The following is a 9,352-nucleotide window of genomic DNA, read 5'->3' on the forward strand; positions in this document are numbered from 1 at the left end:
TATTTGTGTTCCAGTTTTCCAATTGCAAAGTCCTCTTTTCCACATAAGATCCATTTTCTCCTCCCAAGTACAGTACTTTAACTGGGATTCAGTTTCTGAAAAGACAGCTTTGTGTTTCTTAACAGGAAAATCTGGTTTCAGGAATGGATGTCCATATTTTTGATATTTGAAAATCAAACATGGAAGCTCTGTTAATGTCATCAGGGTGATCAACATTTTATGATCAAGTGTTTTAAACAAAGGCCGTGTATGGGCGAAAATGAACACAATTATAAATTTAAAATAGATCCATTTCATGATCTCACATATCTGATTATTCTTGCTTCTGATGTGCTCAAATCTTTCTTTTGGTGTTCTGACCTAATTTAGTTATTGTGTTACCAATCCGTTTTCATTTATTCATTAGACTTCAATCCAAAACCAACAGGTAAACATCTGGGAACATGATAACTACTTGCTGTCATGACTAAATATGGAATGTGGTCTGTGTAGGTATAAAAAAAACTAAAACAAATTAGAGGATACGCAATATCAAATATATGAATAATTAAAACTGGCAAATCGTATCCATGTTTCAAGACAAACTTCCATTAAACTTCACTTTGGAACCATAGCAGTATTTACATCCTTACTATAATCAATGCAAATATTCCAATCGGGTTTAATGCTTTTATATGTAAAATTCAGGATTTATAACATACTCAATACTGACATTTATTCTAAAAGTATTGAATGATTCAATGAACTCCCAAAAGAGAAACAAATTAGATCTTTGAAAAGATTTTGAAGATTGGAGCTTAAATCTTATATTTAGTTCAACCCTTGGAATTAATATTCCAAGTATTAACTCAGCAGTGGATGTGCTGATAAAGAAGGGCCGAGATTGTAGCAATGGGGAATTCTCACTGAATGATTCCACAGGTAGCTAATGGTTCAGACCTTTTGATTGTTTTTCCAGATGTTGTCTATTATTATTTGTTAGTATAGACATTTTCTAAAGAGTTCACCTAAATTACATATAAAAGTAATCAAATACAAGAAAGCAATTGGAGATAGTAAGGACTGCAGATGCTGAAAGTCAGGGATAGGGTCCCAATGAAGGGTCCTGACCTTCCTGCTCCTCCGATGCTGTCTGACCTGGATTCAGTGGATGCAGTCTAGATCTAGAAATAAACTCATGAGGATTTGCAAGTGTGTTGATGGGAGCAAACAAACATTCAAAATAGGTAAAACGCAACTACTGGAAGTATAAAATAAAAGGGGGCCTTCATTAGTTGCGTAACTCTTGCTGGTATTGAAACTGACTAACTCCAATAGTATAGAAGTCAATGTTAAAGAAAATTCAATCTCAAAATGTTTTACACCAGTTCCATCCAGGTTGAGACAGAAATTGAAAGAAACCAAAGGGCATTAACTAAATTATCTCTCACCATGTCTAATGAGTACCTAGCAGCAAAACACAAAACCAACAAGATGCTGACTTTTATTACTGTACAAATAGAATCAAATTCTTTAGAGGATATGCTAAAGCAGCACAGTACTTTCATCAAAATACACTAATATCACCACATTCACCAGTGATTGCATAGGGACATCATCTAAGCCCCAGAGACTGTAGAAAGTAGAGCAGAATGATTGATCCCTGATGTTCGAGTGATGAGCTATAAAGGAACAATTTGAAAGTTAGAGCCTTTCAGCTTTGAACAGAAACATTTCTTTGGACCCTTATAGAGAAATAAAATGTTTAATCAGATAAATACTAAATAGTATTTTCAGATTAGCCAGATAGCATAAGTTATAACTTGTAAATGGCAAATATGGGTATATGTTGAAATATTTTCTTTATACAGCACTTATTAACATATGGATGGTTGTAATTATTTGAACTCACGTAGCCAACAGCTATGTGTTGTAATGAAAAGACCATATAGCAGGCAATATAAAATGGGCTGAAGGGTCTCTTTCAATTGAAAGAGTTGGCAATGTAGGGTAATGCCAATGGACTAGTCATCCCAGACTAACACTCTGGGGAAATGTATTCAATGTGGAAGCTGCTATAACTTATATTCGATTATTTATTCTAGAATTAAAAACTAGTCTCAGTAATGGAAACTATGAAACTGTTATCAATTATTGCAAATTCCACCTGGTTCACTAATGCTCTTTTACAGGAAGAAATATGCCATCCTTACCTGTGACTCCAGAACGCAGTAATGTGATTGACCCTTAACTGCTCTTTGAAGTAATCGAACAGTCACTCAGTTCAAGGGGCACCCAGGGACAATCAACAAATGCTGGCCTTTCTGGCAACTCTCATATGCCAATAATGAATGAAAAATAAGAATCAAAATGACCAAACTCATTCACTTTTTATTGATCCAACCCTGCCAGTGAAAACTTTGGACTATTTTACTGAACCTATTTCTAAAAGCTAAAGTTTGTGTATTGAGGTCTGAACATATGGACAAGGAACAGGAGTAGAACTCTTGACACTTCAAACCTGCTCCACCATTCAATAAAACCATGGTTCATCTGATTTTAATCTCAAATCCACATTCCTGCAAATCCCTAATCCTTCATCTTCTTAATAATCAAGAATCTATCTCCCTCCACCTTAAAATATTTAAAGTTTCGCCATCCACTGCCTTTTGGGGAAGGGAGTTTCAAAGACTCACGGAAAAGAAATTTCCTCATCACCGTTTTACATGCTCCCCCGCCCCCGCCCTTATTTTATAACTATTTCCCATAGCTCTAGTATCATGCTTTCAATATCTTAAAATAAAATAAAGAACTGCGGATGCTGGAAATCTGAAAGATTGCTGGAGAAACTCAGCAGGCCTGGCAGCATCTGTGGAGAGAAAGTAGAGTTTAACATTTCAAGACTAGTGGCCCTTATTCAGAACTAGTCTTTTCAACATTCACCCAGTTATGTCCTCTTGGGATTTTGCATGTTTCAATTAAGTCTTCTCTGACTCTTCTAAATTCCAGAGGATACAGGAGTACCATGTCTAGTCTTTCCTCATAAAACAATCCACTCATTCCAGGTATTGGTCTGGTAAACCTTCTCTGAACTGCTTCCAATGCATTAACATCCTTCCATAAGAACAGTGACCAATACTGCAACCAGTACTCCAAGTATAATAGTAATGGTTCACTGCTTTAAAGAAAACTGGCATTAAAGTTTCACTCTTTGCTGAACATTGCAAACTGCTCCCTGCACAGCTTTCTCCTACGGTCATGTTCTTCCAACTGGAAATAATTAAAACAGTATCAATCCTGGCAGTATATTCCCAAAGTGATTTCTTCAGAAATCCACCCCACTTATGGTAATCTCTCCATGAAGCTTCAACCTGCCCTATTACTGCCACATCTCCTTTATTAATCTCAAAAGACATTCTATCAATCAACATACTTCCTCTCCAAAGAAACAAATCTATGATTTTAAGGTGTTTTCTGCCATAGATTGATCAAGATAAAAAACATATCAAACAACACTCTGTTTAAGTCTCGTCTTATACTGGATTTACTGTATATTCAGTGTATTTTCTATTCTAAAATATGTTAAAAAACTATCAATTAACTTCCATCAGTATAAAATGGAAATGAATATAATCACGTCCCCAAACTGTGTTCGAAATGGCTCTGGTATAAGAGGATTTGAATTAGCCTGTGCTAAATTTGCTCCTTTTCTGTCTTGCTGTGCACACAGATCAACTTTAATCTGCTATATAACATTGAACATTGCTCTGAGTTGAGCAATCAGTACAGTTGGTTTTATATCATTTTAACAATGCTGTATTTGGTGTTTCTAACAGAGGATGAAATAATTATATCCCAATTTGTATGTATAGTATTGTATTTATATGTATTTCAATAGAAACCGCCAATTATCAAATATTATCAATGTCTAGAAGTAATCTAAAACTTACAGTGACATTTCTTTTCTAGGCGAAGAATGAAGTTTTTTGAACTTGTTAATACAGGAGAGTACAACTGGAATGTAAAGGATCAACGAGAAATGCTCAGGTCAAGAGATCTATATTAATTGCCTGGTAATATGTGTCAAAAAAATACTGAAATAGTCATGAAGCAAAGGGACTATATGGGGAGAGATTAGGCCATGACGTGCCTGTTCTTTAGGTGCTACATGGTTTCTGAACACTCAATGGGGTCTAAGATGTGCATGAACACTTCCAAGAAGTGCATCAAATGCCATCATGGTAAGGGGATTTGCACATATGCACCTAAAGGCTAGCAGCAACATAGAGAGCTAGTAGGTTATTGAATCCATGCTAGCTATCTGAAAACAATCCAATTCGTTCTGTTCTCCTGCTCTATCAAGTTTCCGTAATGATTTTACTGAATTAAAATAATTAGAATGTCTCAAAGTTAGGGAGGATAAAATGTAGTTAGGATAACCATTTTTGATCACATCATGAAAGCAAAGAAGGATGAATGTGAGATTTAAATATTTGGGGATTTAACTTCTGTTTTTTCATTACTTTTTAAATTATTGTTTCTGCCTGGCTGGTGTCAAGGTCCTTTCTTGTTTTAGTACATGCCCTTAAATAAACAAAGTTATTTTCAGACTTAGGTGGCCTGGCAGGATTTCTTCTGTAGCTTGAGCAGGATTGGGATATTGAAGAGAGGTCACACAGAGCAGGACAGGTTGCCAGAAGCAGGGGCAGGGAGAGGAGGAGGAAAAGAGCTGTCAGCAGAAGGCCATTCCTACAAAGGATTTAAAGAAACATATTGATATTACCTCAGCCCTAGTGAGGATCAATGTTTGAGTTGTCTCCACTTCACAAAAGTGCTCATGACTAGAACTGCCAATTCCTGCCACCTCAGCTGCAACCATAAAATAAGGCATCAGCATGGCCTGCGACTGTCAAAGCCTATGATCCAACCAGGGAACATTAACTCTTTAAAAGAGAAATCTAAATAGCCAGCAATCCACTCATAGAACCATGCCACAAGATATCATGTTTTTTAATGAATTCAATTTTTATTGTACGTAAGAATCAAACAAAGCAATCAGTATTCATTTATCACTATATTTCTACATTTTACTTCCCACCACCTACCTGCCAATAAATTCTCTTACAACACTCTTGAAACTGCATTAATTGTTCCAGTGATCTGGAAGCTCTGCCACAGCCCTCTGGAATTCACTTTAATTCTCCATGGGGATTCCCAGTATCCTCTAATGTAAGGTTCTAAGGAGATCCTTTCATACATATAAACCCACCAAATAGAAATTACAAATTGTTGACATTTGTGCAATCAAGCTGTATTCCCATTCAATAAGTTCATGGCCAATCTGATTGTGGCCTTGAGTCTACTTTGCTTCCTACTCCTGATATTCTTTGAAGCCCTTGTTTGTCAATTATCTACCTACCTCAGCCTTAAAAGTATTCAATTAAACTGCCTTCAATGCTATCTGAGAAACCACGTTTCACAAACTCAACTCTCTGAGAGGAAAAGTTACCCTCATCTATATCTTAAATGGGAGATCCTTTATTGTAAAACTGATGCCCATAACCCACATTTAACATGGCTAACCCACCTAACATGGACACTACAGGACAATTTAGCATGGTCAATCCACCTAACCTGCGTTGTGGGAGGAAATAGGAGACCCATGCAGATATGGGGAGAACATGCAAAACTCCACACAGTCAGAACTCAGCTATTGGCGCTGTGATGCAACAGTGCTAACCGCTGAGCTAACCTGCTGCCACAGGAAGTATAGGAATACTCAGTGGAAGGGAGACTATGTCATAGACAATCGTTTAATCCCCAGATTGTATGTAATCAAATAATGCATTAGCAATACATGTGATCTCAAGCACACTTCCCATTCACCAACAACCCCACACTTCTTGCCTTTCCACTGTCATCACATTGTCGTCTTTCTGCTGGCACAAAAAATAAAAACACATGAAAAGTCTTTCATCCAATTCTATAAATTCAATCAAGACATAATGCATTTTTAAAAATTGATTCACCCTTATGCTTTATTTTAATAGGGATGTTGTGTATGCCTTTGCCTGTCCTAGTGCTTGTTGGAGATGCTTCCTCAGAGGTGGCAGCATGGGAATGGAAGCTTGCTAACCTTCACTTCATGATATTGGAGAACGCCTCAGAGGGTTGTGAAAGCTGAGCAGCCATGCTTACCTGCCACGATGACAGCTGTCTGAGCATCTGTTTCAGCTCTCAGGCCTTTGATGGAAGCAGTTTGTATCTCAGTAGAAGTTGTGACGTTGTTGCCTATTGGGGTCCAGCCATGTCCTGATGGAGGTGACCACCATGTTGGGCAAGATGGCCTCCAAGCTCTTTGCAAATCTCTGTGATGAGTTGGTTCTAGACTCCTTTGTGTGTTCTAATATTGGACAAAAGCTTGCTGAAAGATCTCCCAGACTACGAAGCATTTTGTCATTCTTCTTGATTCTGTAGCCTGGCCCATTGAATTCCTAATTCCAATCCCTGCAGAGCTAGGAGGTGACTTCAGTCTGCACTGATTGACTCCTGTGATATCCTCATTTCTCTCCCTGGCCTGGCTTCTATTCATTTGTTCTTGTGTCTCTCCACATTGCAAATTCATCCTCCACCAAAGCCACTAAAGTATAAACAGTCCGACCCTGAACTGGTAACTGTGAGAGAAAGATCAAGTAAAGGCCCATTTTCATCTTCCTAGTCTTCATTCTCTGACTAGGAAGGTTCTAGCTTTTGGGTATTAGAAATATAAAAGGCACAAGTGTTTAGTTATGGTCAGGAAAGAGTAGGATCTAAGAAGAGCTTGTTTAAACCATTTGCAGGAAGCAATAGTGGGCTGAAGAAGAAATGGAATGAGCAATGAAGAGATAGTATACTCTGATCATCGACCCCTCCTTTAACTCTAGTCTCTGAAATTCCATTTCCCATGTCTCCCAGTATTGTCTCTTTCATGGAAATAAAAACCAGCAGGAATGCTTGGCCTCATCCATTTCTTTCCTGTTGCCCATTGTTTTGTGCCAGCTGATCATTCAAAAAGGAGAGCATGCATCAGTGGGTGTCCTGCAATGTGTTTGGGCAATGTGACTGTCATGACAAAGTAACTACAGATGGGACTGAGCTGTGTATTGCAGCTGTTCCTTCCGTGTGAAGCTGCTGTAGGATGTGAGAGTGAGGTGGCCTTATGAATTGAACGGTTAAGGGCTAATTGATAGAAATTGTAGGTAAATAGATGATGGGGATGTAGAGAATTAAGCAGTAGATAATGAGATTGTTACATGCGGCAGGTTATGCATTTAAAGATGAACCCACATTGGCAACTCATGTCAGATCATTAAAATTCTTCCTGCTATACATCTGTGTTTCTGGAGCAATTACCCAGCATGCTCCTGGCCTCTATGTGTTCCCTTTTCCTCCCTGAACATATGTCTGGAAGACCTCCCACTGCCCTGAAGATAAAGGATGATTTTGCTTCTTTTCAGTTCCATGGTTCCTCAAAACACTGGTGGCCGATCTCTCTGTCATTCGTTGCTCAATGCATCACAGATCAGGTTGACTTTTGAAGAAAAACTCAACACATTTTGCTGCCAAATTGGACCTCCCTTCCACGAGGGGCAGACTGTTTTGGAGTAGCAGTAGCCAGTCTGTAGTGGGTCATCTGCAGATGCATGCAACCAGTGAAAAACTGTGGGGAGTATTGGCTGCACTCGACAATTGCTTATCAATGCAGCTCACACCAATTTTACATGATGCCTGAAACACAACACCCAGGCACTGGTTAAAGCACACCCTAAGTGACAAATCTGCTCTCTGCAGTTAGTCAATCTCTCCACATTTGGCTTATTATAAAAGCAAATTAAAAACATATTCAAATTACATGTTTTTAGAGCATAGGAAACATGTAGATCATTTAAAAAAAAAATACAGCACAATGTATTTGGCTTCTGGATAAAGTTCTACAGATGTGTAAGGAAATAGATGCCTACTGATGTAAATGCCTATTGTCATTGTAGGTCAATGCTGATGACTGCCTGTGACCTGGGGGCTGTGACTAAACCTTGGGAGATATCTAGACAGGTCAGCAAGTTGCATATGCATGGCCTTTCAAACTGACTTGTCTTTTACTTGCTAACCAAATAATTTAGTCATATTTGTAATTTATACTTTAAGAAATGAATTTATGCAGAATATGTAAGAAATATTAATAATGACAGCACTTAATGATCAGGAATCTGTCATTCATTTGGAGCTATCTTTTTCCTGTAAACATGCAGATCCACTAAATTAGGTTTCTCTGCTATGTCTCTGAACAGGCTGGTTAGCAAATACCTCGATACATGTTTTCAAATTAAATATAGTGAGATTTAGAATGTTCAGTTTTTCTTTTGCGCTTATATTTGTGTTCAACTAATTGACAACTCTATGAGGTTTGTGTGAAAATATATTCCAATGGGAAAAAAAGACTTCATAAGAAAGATGCAGCATCCATGACTAACTAAGGAAGCAAAGGACTGAATCAAATTGAAAAAAATATGTAAGCAATTCTGAGCAAGTTAGTGACTGGTCAGAAGCAGCTTGGTGGCTCAGTGGTTAGCACTGCTGCCTCACAGCACCAGGGACCTGGGTTTGATTCCAGCCTCAGGCAGTTTCCTGTTTCCTCCCACAGAACAAAGATACGAGGGTTGGGTGAATTGGTCATACTAAAATTGTCCATCGTGTTCGGGGATGTGTAGGTTAAGGGCATTAGTCAGGGGAAATGTAGAATAATAGGGTCTGGGAGGGTTGGTGTGGACTTGATGGGCCCAATGGCTTGTTTCAACAGTGTAGGGATTCTATTCTATTCTAAGAATGAACAAGTTTCAGAAAGCAGCATAGACTCATAGAGATAAACAGCATGAAAACAGACACTTCGGTCCAACCTGTCCATGCCAACCAGACATTCCAACCAAATCTAGCACCTGGCCCATATCCCTCCAAACCCTTCCTATTCGTATACCCATCCAAATGCCTCTTAAATGTACCAGTCTCCACCACTTCCTCTGGCAGCTCATTCCGTACACATACCACCCTCTGTGTGAAAATGTTGCCCCTTAGGTCTCTTATATCTTTCCCCTCTCACCCTAAACCTATGCCCTCTAGTTCTGGACTCTACAACCCCAGGGAAAAGACTTTGTCTATTTATCCTATCCATGCCCCTCATAATTTTGAAAACCTCTATTAAGGTCACCCCTCAGCCTCCAATGCTCCAGAGAAAACAGCCCCAGCCTGTTCAGCCTCTCCCTATAGCTCAAATCCTCCAATCCTGGCAACATCCTTGTAAATCTTTTCTGAACCCTTTCAAGTTTCACAACATCTTTCC

General features: G+C 38.6%; 1 protein-coding gene across 3 annotated transcripts in view; it reads left to right on the plus strand.

The window, feature by feature from the left end:
• Window positions 1-9,352, plus strand: part of LOC122551515 (dual 3',5'-cyclic-AMP and -GMP phosphodiesterase 11A-like) — a 420,047-nt gene that overhangs the window by 371,264 nt on the left and 39,431 nt on the right. For all 3 annotated transcript variants that reach the window (XM_043693532.1, XM_043693530.1, XM_043693531.1), the window contains 2 exons: window positions 3,949-4,026; window positions 8,007-8,070. In XM_043693532.1, coding sequence (XP_043549467.1) covers window positions 3,949-4,026; window positions 8,007-8,070 — 142 coding nt within the window. The remainder of the gene's footprint in view (window positions 1-3,948; window positions 4,027-8,006; window positions 8,071-9,352) is intronic.

This window comes from Chiloscyllium plagiosum, chromosome 7 (assembly GCF_004010195.1).
Source record: "Chiloscyllium plagiosum isolate BGI_BamShark_2017 chromosome 7, ASM401019v2, whole genome shotgun sequence".
NCBI classification, from domain to species: domain Eukaryota; kingdom Metazoa; phylum Chordata; class Chondrichthyes; order Orectolobiformes; family Hemiscylliidae; genus Chiloscyllium; species Chiloscyllium plagiosum.